The sequence below is a fragment of the Herpailurus yagouaroundi genome, unplaced genomic scaffold (assembly GCF_014898765.1).
Source record: "Herpailurus yagouaroundi ecotype Mexico unplaced genomic scaffold, PumYag 140, whole genome shotgun sequence".
Classification (NCBI taxonomy): domain Eukaryota; kingdom Metazoa; phylum Chordata; class Mammalia; order Carnivora; family Felidae; genus Herpailurus; species Herpailurus yagouaroundi.
This window is the reverse complement of record NW_024412395.1, coordinates 580,120-591,126: the sequence shown is the minus strand read 5'-3', so window position 1 is coordinate 591,126 and position 11,007 is coordinate 580,120. Positions and strand designations below refer to the sequence as shown.

At 41.1% G+C, this 11,007-nt stretch overlaps 1 protein-coding gene across 4 annotated transcripts in view; it reads right to left on the bottom strand.

The window, feature by feature from the left end:
• Positions 1–1,477: 1,477 nt before the first annotated feature.
• PLEKHB2 (pleckstrin homology domain containing B2) overlaps positions 1,478–11,007 on the bottom strand; it is a 43,693-nt gene continuing 34,163 nt past the window's right edge. For 3 of the 4 annotated variants that reach the window (XM_040474698.1, XM_040474702.1, XM_040474700.1), the window contains 2 exons: positions 10,379–10,487; positions 1,478–4,224 (listed from right to left, as the gene is read on the bottom strand). In XM_040474698.1, coding sequence (XP_040330632.1) covers positions 4,088–4,224; positions 10,379–10,487 — 246 coding nt within the window. In that variant the 3' untranslated portion in view covers positions 1,478–4,087. The remainder of the gene's footprint in view (positions 4,225–10,378; positions 10,488–11,007) is intronic. The other variant, XM_040474699.1, reaches the window with a different exon arrangement.

Here is an 11,007-nt window from a genome sequence, read left to right as displayed (position 1 = left end):
TCAATTTTATTTCATAATATGGAAAATATTGATAAATATAACTCATGTTTAAAAGCTCTTTGGAGGCCTTAAAAATTTAATAGTGTAAAAGGATCCTGCGACTGAAGTGTCTGGGTACCACTGGTGTATATATCAACCTCTGTGTAAAAAGGGGAGAAAAATAAGAATATTTTTTGTACTAGACTATATATGCATGAAGGATAACATGAAAGATAAACCTTCATGAGAAGAGAGAACCTCAAGAGAGGGTAGGAAATGGGCAGATGGATAACCCATTACTAAATCTTTGTTTTTAAAAAAAATTCTGGTGCTGTGTATAACTTATTCAAAAAAAAATTTTATACATCTGGAGGCAGCAGGGGTCAGCATGACAGATGACGATAAAGTCAAGCTGGAGAGGGAAAGGGCTGTGGTCTGTGTGTGGAGTGTCTACCCTTCTCCACACCCAGAAAGTGTCTCCTGGCAAAATACTGGAGGATTGCTCTCTAAAGAAATGAAACCAAGAGACTCAAAGTTTCTGGTATAAATAAAACTCACCTTAAACTGTAACACGCAACCACACATCACCATTTAATGAAAGTTTGCAATAGGTGAGGTAAACAGAAAAACTAGCCCAGAGGAAACTGTGGTAATTCAGGATCTAGAGATTTAATTTGGGGATGGGGAAAGGGAAAAAAAGAATACAGTCATGCAACCAAAGACATGTAGTTGGAAGAAGTTACTGAATCTGCACTGCCAAGTGGATCTGGTTCAGGATGATCAGTTTTCTAATAGTCATCTTACAAGTATTACTACACATGCCATCCATATGTTCCTGTGGAAATTACACCTTTACAGGACATGGCATAAGGAAAAAGAATATGCTTTCATATCAGATATAAACCCATTTCACTTACTACCTGTGTGCTCCTGAGAAAAATATTTAACTTTTGAGCCTGTTTCATCCAGTGTAACCTGGACAATAGTGCCTTATAGAGTTACTTTAAGAATCTAATGAGTCATTCTTTTCTGATGTGATAATACATTCCCCAGCACTCAGGGATTTCTCAGTAAGTGCCATTCTTCTTTTTTTTTAATTTCTTTTTAATGTTTATTTATTTCTGAGAGACAGAAAGGCAGAACACGTGTGGGGGAGGGGAAGAGAGCAAGGGAGACACAGAATCCAAAGTAGGTTCCAGGCTCCAAGCTGTCAGCACAGAGCCCTATGCGGGGCTCCAAATCATGAACCGTGAGATCATGACCTGAGCCAAAGTCAGACACTTAACCAACTGAGTCACCTGGGCGCCCCACTCAGTAACTGCCATTCTTATTGCCCATGATGTAGCAGAAAAAACTGACAGTGTGTTACTATAATTTTTTTAAAAAATGGATTGGTGGTTGCCAGAAGTGGGGGTGGATAGTGGGAAAAATAGGTAAGCTGGGTTTTATTTAGTTTAACTAAATTTAATTTAAAAAAACAAGTCACAATGCAACCTGCTTTAAGGTTAACCATTTAATGTATTAACATTTTCACTTATAAACATACAATTTGCATATACAGGGAAAATAGGTTCTGTGGACACAAGAGAATATGAGAGGGAAGCAATCAGAAAACAGATCAATTCTAGGGGGGGAAGAAATGGAACTACATTCCATGCCTGTGTCTACATAAACTTGGGAAGGAGAAAGAAAAATGAAACAGGATCATAACTGATGCAGAAAATAAACTTAGGCCATTCGTCTCAACCATGGTTGAGACCAGTGTCTTGGGTCCAGGTCTGGCCTGTTTTAGGATGATCATCTGAAACACAGCCACTGGTCTTTCTTTTCTCCTTACTATCTAAGACTCTGAAGTTCACTCCAGTAACCAAAAAACAATCAGCTTGGCATGTGTGCAATGTCAGTGGGCAACTTCTTCCACACATGAAAGTGAGAAAAGCTCACTCACACCTGAACAAGTTCCTTCCACCTCATCTAACTTTTTTTGATTTAGGATTACCTAAATCGAGGCAATCACAAAGCTGGCATCTACAGAAATTGGACCAAGGAAATGAAGTATCTCAGCCCATCTTTATACCTACTATGCATTTCCTAACAGCATCAAGTCACTGGCAACACTGAATTTCCAGGTTCAACTGTGGCTGCCCAATGGGGCTGGCCAACAGAGTGCACACACATGTGCCCAAGCTTCAGTTTACACCTGCCCCTTCTGTCAGAGGGGGGACTCTGCTTCCCAGGCATTTCAGCAACATAACTCAGTACCCTGTGGTTCCAGGAACTCCAAGTTCAAAATCAATACCCCAATACCACATTAAAAACTGTTTAATATTTTATTAGTAAAGCATACAGCTCTTAATAATGACTATCATCTAAACAAAGCCATTCTTACTACAAAGGATGTAAAATCATAAGAGCAACATTTTTAATCATCAAAACCAACCTTGTCACAAATCACAGTTGGCAATTTTCCACTGTCTCAAATATCCAAAGGGGTGACAGTCAAGTGCACCTCCTTTCAACTAGAAACAAACTCTACAGTGTAAGTTCAGCAGAACTGCCCAGGAAAACAGACCTGACATCAAGGTCGTTTGGCAGATGGCTTCATATGGAGATCTATTTAAGTCTGCTCAGAGATGGAGTCAGTTGACCTATGAAACAAGTTATGTATATAACTGGCCACAGAAAATAAAAACAGAATTTGTGCTACTAGGGAGTGTATTTTGGAGTGCCAGCGTAGGGACTATTACTGTGCTAAACTGCCTTGGTGGAAGTACATTTTTTAAAGCTTGCAGGACAGAAGACTGGACTAATTTTGGGCTTTACAAATTCATATAAAGAAATAACAGAAGTGCAGGATTATGGGTTTTCCAGAGCTTCACACATAGCTGGGGCTCAAAATTACATGGTTTAAGCTTCTGTGTCAGGAATAAAAACAAAGCCCATGTCCTGGTCAAGCTGAGTAATACCTTGACAGAAGGTCATTCATGTCCTTAGGCAATCATTTCCCATCTGTAACCTGAGTCTCCCCAACAGCCATGGTCCCAAGAGCCCCCACTATACATCACCAGGGCTCCATGAACCCCAGTGCTTGGGGGACAATCACAGTGCCCCAGTCCTGCACAAAGCAGGACACCTGCTCTTCAGAAGGACAGAAGAGAGGAAAAGAGCACCCTCTGCACAGTGTGATCCCCAGAGGCCTGACACAGTCACACTGTAAGTATGGCTCTCATTCCATTTCCTCACCACTCTTAATACCACTTTCTCAACAAGTAGCAAAATAAGCTATAAGTAGGCTGATGTGGCAATAAAAATATCCAAAGCAGACACTAAAAACATAGGGTCTTCTCTGAATAAAGCACATCTACCTCCACATACTTCAAACTGTTTTGGCTTCTTCAAGTTTTAAAGGATAAAACTTTGAGGCTCAAGCCAATTCCTAATATGGGATATTTTCCAAGGATAATACCAAAAAAAAAACAAAGAATAAAATGAAGAAGCATCATTTTAAGAGGAGGTGGGGAGGAAGGTGGGGAGGGAGGAGGGTGGGGAGGGGGGCTGACCCTACCCCATCATCCTGAGCAGTCAGCCTTGCTGGCCCCAGAGGTCCTGGGGATACCACCCCACTGCCTCAGGGAAGTTCCTGGTTGCTTACCAGTCCACAACTCCTGAAGTTACATGTAGCCAGCTCTGATCCAAGGCTTCAAAGTTCAATGTTAAACAGAAAGAAGATGCAGTTCTCCTTGCCACATTGCTCACTCATACATCACCATATATAAACAGAACACTAAATTATCCCTTAAGCACTATACCTAACTCTGAAAAGAAAACGCCATTCTAAATAGGTATGTCCAAAATAAGGTATTCCAAGAGTTCTAGAATGAAACTCCTGGAATGAGCCAGTGCCCCAGAGATTCCATGTTTTAGCTAAACACAAATCAGAAGCCTTCTCTATAGTACGTGTATGGATTAGTTAGAACTATGATGTCATCACTTTCAAAAGAACAATTAAACTATTATTAAAAACATTTATCACCAACAGAAATGCCCTGAAAATTATATTATTGCACACAGGGTATCAGAAGCTATGCACATCCAGATCTGAAGGACTCTAGAAGACCCAGAACAGAGACCCTAAGGCCATGCCGGTGGCTGCTCCGGCCAGCATGCCCAATGCCAGATCACTGTCGCTGTCTCGATACCGCTCCCGAATGATGATCTGGTTGGCAGGCTGTTGTCCATAAAGTCCTAAAAAAGAAGTGAAAAAGCAGATGCTGTTAGGAGCAGTTTGTGAAGTCCAACATTCCTTCATAAAGACAGTGTGCCCTGAAGTGGCAGAGGTCACATTTCCCCGCATGTGCATCGCTCTCCTACAGTGCTGTCTTCCTGTCAACAGGTGTGTGGAGTCGCTGAGTGGGTGCTCCCCGGCTCTCCCCCAGAACAGGCCATGGTGACTGTTTCTAAGACTGCAGTAAGAGGAAACCAAGGTGCTCAACTTTCCAAGGTCCAAACCCCCAAACGCTGCAAATAGCAGGGTCCTAGTGCAGCTGTAAGCTCCAGTCCCCAATGTCCACTTCTCCCCCAAACACTGCAAACAGCAGGATCCTACTGCAGCTGTAAGCTCCTGTCTCCAGTGTCCACTTCTGCCCTCCCCCAAGCACTGCACACAGCAGGGTCCTAGTGCAGCTGTAAGCTCCAGTCCCCATTGTCCACTTCTGCCTTCCCCCAAACGCTGCAAACAGCCAGGGTCCTAGTGCAGCTGTAAGCTCCAGTCCCCAATGTCTACTTCTGCCCTCCCCCAAACACTGCAAACAGCAGGATCCTAATGCAGCTGTAAGCTCTGGTCTCCAATGTCCACTTCTCCCCTCCAGTCACACTTATTAGGATGACAGGTAGATACAGGAGAGCATGGGAGATACACAGAGCCCGCATCGTGAGAGGCAAGAATCTGCACCTAAAGCTGAAAATGAAAAATCCATTTAAAAGCTAATTAGCTTCTTGATATTCATGTAAACGATTTTTAAATTAAACCTTAAATCTGCTAATAAAACTTGCTCATTTTTAATCATAGGTCTTTATGGGGGAAAATACTTACGTTAAGGGGAAAACTTCTAAAAAGCAAACTTTAAACAACTTTAATATTTAATTTGCATGACTAAAGTTTACAACTGGAAATGTACTATTTGTTCTGTTCTATACTTCACAGCTATACTATCTAACAGCTAATTAGCTTTAAAATTACTCAAATATAAATAATGTTAACTTCCCTCCCTGACCTGCTGTTCCCTTAACAGTTCAACCCTACGGGAGCAAGAAACTAATACAACAGTAATGTGTATATGTAGATGAAAACCAACAGCAAAATAAAGGCTAACATTTAGAAGTCCTTAGTACTCTAAGCAATTACAGTACTACAAGCATTTACATGTACTGACTCACTTAATACTAACAACCCTATGAGTTGAGTTTATTATTATACCCATTTTACAGATGGGCAAAAGTGAGGCACACGGGTTAATGGCAATAAAGGCATGCAAACCCAGGCACTCAGGCTACAAGTGTGCACTCATAAACCACTAATACCTCAAATATGATGGAGGAGAATAGAAGAGAAAAGAAAAAACACCAAAGCTGCACAGTAGAATGACACCATTATAAACAAAGGGCTGATCAAGTACAGGTAACAGCACTGGAAGCAAACAATGTTTTATGCAATGTTTACCTTTCAAAATTGGTGAACTAGTAGTATTTACTTTCACTGCCTTGAAATTTAAAAGTTTTCAATTAGGCAAATGGAACTATGAAATGTAGGATAGTAGGAACTTGCAAGCTGACTTAATTAGAAGATCCCTTGGACAATCTAAATCTACATTCCCTCAGTAGATCACATCAAGGGCCTCCTGCACTACATGACCAGGAGAGACCTCTCCTGCAGCTCCTGTTTGCCTCTGCTCCTACCAGGAAGAGAAATCCTTACCCAAGTCAGCTGGGGACATTTCTAAGTTGTATGTACTGTAATTACCTAACTTAACTAAGCTTTACATAAACGGTCAAAATGTGAATGTGAAACAGGCAGCTATTGCTTCCAGGATAACTAAGTTCGATACTTTAGGGTGGACTGAATAAAGGCAGGTAACTCACAAATTACTATCAGAGCAAGGAAATGAGTAAACTAAAAAACTAAAAAAAGAATCTTAAAACCTAGACTTGTTTGTACTTACCAAGGGAAACCGCGATGCGGTGATAGGTCATGAGCACAGTGTTTACAAGACAAGAAAACTCCAACCAAAGGAGCCAATGCAAAGCAAAATCCTAGAGCCCATGTCAAAAGACAGCTGAACACTGTCCACTAACACAGGTAAATTAAAACAGAACACTCGGGGCGCCTGGGTGGCGCAGTCGGTTAAGCGTCCGACTTCAGCCAGGTCACGATCTCGCGGTCCGTGAGTTCGAGCCCCGCGTCAGGCTCTGGGCTGATGGCTCAGAGCCTGAAGCCTGTTTCCGATTCTGTGTCTCCCTCTCTCTCTGCCCCTCCCCGGTTCATGCTCTGTCTCTCTCTGTCCCAAAAATAAATAAACGTTGAAAAAAAAAATTAAAAAAAAAATAAATTAAAAAATAAAATAAAACAGAACACTCATAGCGTGTACACAGCACCCTTTGTACTTTTTTAATTGGCTGACTGACCACTGGCTCCAATCATATTAAATAGAAGGCCTTGGGGCACCTAGGTGGCTCAGTCAGTTAAGCGTCCGACTTCAGCTCATGTCATGATCTCACAGTTCGTGGGTTCGAGCCCCGCGTCCGGCTCTGTGCCAACAGCTCAGAACCTGTAGCCTGCTTCAGATTCTGTGTCTCCCTCTCTCTCTGCCCCTCCCCTGCTTGTGCTCTGTCTCTCTTTCTCTCTCAAAAATAAATAAACATTAAAAAAATTTTTTTTTTTTAAAAGAGAGAAGGCCTTTAACCTGCTATATGCATGACTATGGTGTCTAAAGACCACATAATGTCATGAAGCTGGTCAAGCGCTGGGGTATCCAGAAAGAGACTGAGAAGCTCCAATCTGGTCATCAGGACAAGGCTACTGGGGGATGACCACAAACTCAACTCACCCTCTCCACAGCAAGTATACCTGCTAGATGGGTCACAATGCTAATGCTGAATGCCCACCTACTTCTTGACTCTGCCCTCTGCAGCAAGTATCTTGAGGGTGCTCATGAGAGGGCTATCTCTTTTTCTATGAAGAAAGGCAAGAGCAAGTAAAGAATCCAATTTACAGAAATTCCCTTTACTAGCACTTCTGCAAAACATCTGCTCTTCTACACAGTAAGAAACAGCTGAGATTACCCCAGTCAGAGGTCTGGGGGCTGAGTAAGAAAGAAGTTCGCTCTCATGGCATGGTAGGCTAGGGCTTAAAACCCACCAACTGCAAGACAAAGAGGCAAAGAGATCAAGTTTGTAAAAAATTACACCATGTTTATCTCTGCCAGTCAGCAGAAAAATGTAAACTAAAGCAACCTAAGGATCCACTTTAGACCCAAGGAGGGTATCAAAACTTTTAGAGCTATTAACAATAGGCAATCTTTCAGGACAACTGAGAAACCAGTGCTTCAGGAACTTCCTAGAAGTGGTAGAAACTGGCAAATTTTACCAACACTGAAGAATATCTTCATTTTTGCCAATGTGATCAGCAGAAATGGTATCTCATTTCAATTTGCATGTCTTTATTAGTGAAGTTGAATTTTTTGTTATTAGTCATTTGCCTTTCTTCTCATGTAAATGGTCTCTGGCCTCAGTTGGACCAGTCTTAAATTATTCCCTTTTCAAACTCAGTCTATCATTGATTCCTCCCCACCAGGCTACATCTCCAATTCTATCATTGAAGTAGTAGAAAAAAATAAAAGTTCCTTTAAAGAAAAAAAAAAAAAAGAAGAAAGAAAAAAAACCATAATGCTAAGTGAAATAAACCAGTCACAAAAATACACATACTATAGGATTCCACCTATATGAGATGTCTAAAGTATCCAAATTCACAGAAAAATAAAGTATAATAGTGGTTATCAGGGGCTGGGAGGAAGGAAAAGGGAAGTTGTTGTTTAACGAGTACAGTTTCAATATGGGAAGATGAAAAATTCTGGAAATCTGATGCACAACAATGTGAATGTACTTAACACTACTGAACTGTACAATTAAAATGGTTTTTAAAAAAGTAAATTTTATGGTACTTGTTTTTTTTTACCATAATTAAAAATAATAACAATAGATTTTCTTCAAAAAAAAAGAAAGAAACTGGCAAACTGTTCTGAGAATCAACTGGGCAAATGGTATCAAGATTTGGGGCGCCTGGGTGGCTCAGTCAGTTAAGCGTCTGACTTCAGCTCAGGTCATGATCTCGCAGTTCGTGAGTTCGAGCCCCGTGTCGAGCTCTGTGCTGACAGCTCAGAGCCTGGAGACTGCTTCAGATTCTGTGACTCCCTCTCTCTGCCCTTCCCCTGCTCATGCTCTGTCTCTCTCTGTGTCTCAAAAATGAATAAACATTTAAAAAAATTAAATAAATGGTATTAAGATTTACTGTAATACTGTCAGATGAAAGGATATAGTGTGGATTTCCCTCAAAACAATCCAAAGATGACAGGAGATGGAGGTGAAACAAAATTAGGCATGATATGCTAGCTGAAGGTGGTAATGGACAAATGACAGTTCATTACACTATTGTCCATACTTCTGCATGTTTGAGAAGCTTTCTAAATTTCAATGGTATCAAAAGAAAAATAAATGTCTATGCCCTTTAACACATTAACTTAATACACAGAAATGAAAAACGTATTCTAAGATCTAACAGGAATGAAAAAGAAAATCATTAGACATGTTCAAAGCAACATTTATGACTGCAAACAGGAAAAAGTAAACAGTTAATACCAGAAGATCACCCAATATGATAATATGCAGTCATTAAAAATACTTACGGAAATTATGCAGCACTCAGAATACACAGAATTTTAAAATGAGAAAAGAAATGCAAAAGGTGATATAAGATTTCAATGACAAAAATTTATTTTGTATGGGGAAAGTAATTCAAACAAAAATAGTTGTGCTAAGATCACAGGGCCAACAAATACTTCATTTTTTAGCATCATCATTTTATTAGTATTCAATTTGACATGAAAAAAAGTCAAAAAGTCACAGTCCATGCTAGTTGAGTGAACTACATCAGATTGCAGGAACAGATAAGCAGAGAACCTCTCATACTGAATGCTCACCTATGAGACACCAAAGTAACCACCACTAATTAGCAGGATACTTTGAGTCAGGGGGCGGCAGCCCTGGGCCTCTCTGTGAGATTAACATCAGTGACCACTTACCTCTCTGGCAACAGATTCTTCTTCCACTGCCGTGGTAAGACACTGCACTAGGTTTGTTCACAGCGCCCTCAGATTCAGATTCCCAACCACTCTATGGGCTCAGGACTCTTGTAAGCTATTTGCCAGCTTCATTCACTTATACATTGATCCGATATGCCATGCCCACTGCAACCACCTCTGCCTGACTTCCCTTCTCTGGGCTTCTGGGTGTGGCCTTGTTCTTCAGTCCATCAACCACATGATGGGGGCTCTTGGGCCCCCTCATCCTGACTGTAGGCTCTGGCCTCACAGCCAGCACTCTCCTGCACCTCCACCTTAGACCTCCCACTGCCCAAACTGCACCCAGGACTTGATGCTACCTACAAAGGCCAGTTACAACTACAATTTTCCTCAGGTAAGGTAAAAAATGGAAGTGCATCAAAAGCCTGGAATAAATGTAAGAACCTTCCAGGCCTTTATTTCACTTGCAAAATGGGGTATCGCCTCAGTAGTGATAATATCTGAAGGATGTTACCAGAAGAGAAAAAACAGGAGAAAGTTATCGTTTAAAATGGGATATAAGTGAATACCAGTAGGTACAAATTCTCTCCTTGGGAATAAATTTGGATACAACAGTGAAGTTTTAACAAGCCTACTCTGGGGCACCTGGGTGGCTCAGTCGGTTAACTGTCCGACTTCGGCTCAGGTCATGATCTTGTGATTTGTGAGTTCGAGCCCTGCGTCAGGCTCTGTGCTGACAGCTTGGAGCCTGGAGCCTGCTTGGGATTCTGTGTCTCCTTCTCTCTCTGCCCCTCCCCCAAAAATAAATAAATGTAAAAAAAATTTTTTAAATAAAAAAAAAACAACACAAGCCTACTCCAACTTTATAAGACAACGTAAAAATACATAACTTTTTTTTTTTTTTAAAGCATAGTAGAATCATTTGTGGTCTATAACCAGAAGCACTGCTCACTTATCCTTAAACTAAGAAATACAATTCCTTGAGGCCTCACAGATCCACCCAGTAAATGAAGAGAAATAAGGAATGGAAGGTGGGCGTGGGGTACCTGCATACGGGTACTGGTAGGGTACAGCATAAGCCTGTCCACTTGCAGCATAGACAACTTGAGTTCCTGGAGGGTACGCACCACTGTATGGACCATAGCCATATGCCTGCTGAAAAGAAATAGGCCCATCAGAAATACAATTTTGAAGTTCAGCATCCACTCATAATAAAAATCACCAACAAAGCAGGTGGAGAGGGAATGTACCTCCACATAATAAAGGCCATATGCAACAAGCCCACAGGACATCATAAACAACAGTGTAAAGTTAAAAGCTTTCCTCTAAGATCAGAAACAAGACAATACGGTGCCTGCCCACTCTTACTACTTTTATTCAACATCATAATGAAATTTTATTGTGTTTCACTTCACTGCACTTTGCAGATACTGTGTTTTTACACATGGGAGGTTTGTGGCAACCCTACACGGACCATGTCTATTGGCACAATTTTTCCAACAGCATTTGTTCACTTCATGTCTGTGTCACATTTTGCTAATTCTCACAATATTTCAAACTTTTTCATTATTAATATCTTTCTTTTTTTGAGAGAGCAAGCAAGCGAGCACACAAGCAGGGGAGCAGGGCAGTGGGAGGGAGTGGGTGGGAGAGGGAGGGGGGAGAGGGGGAAAGG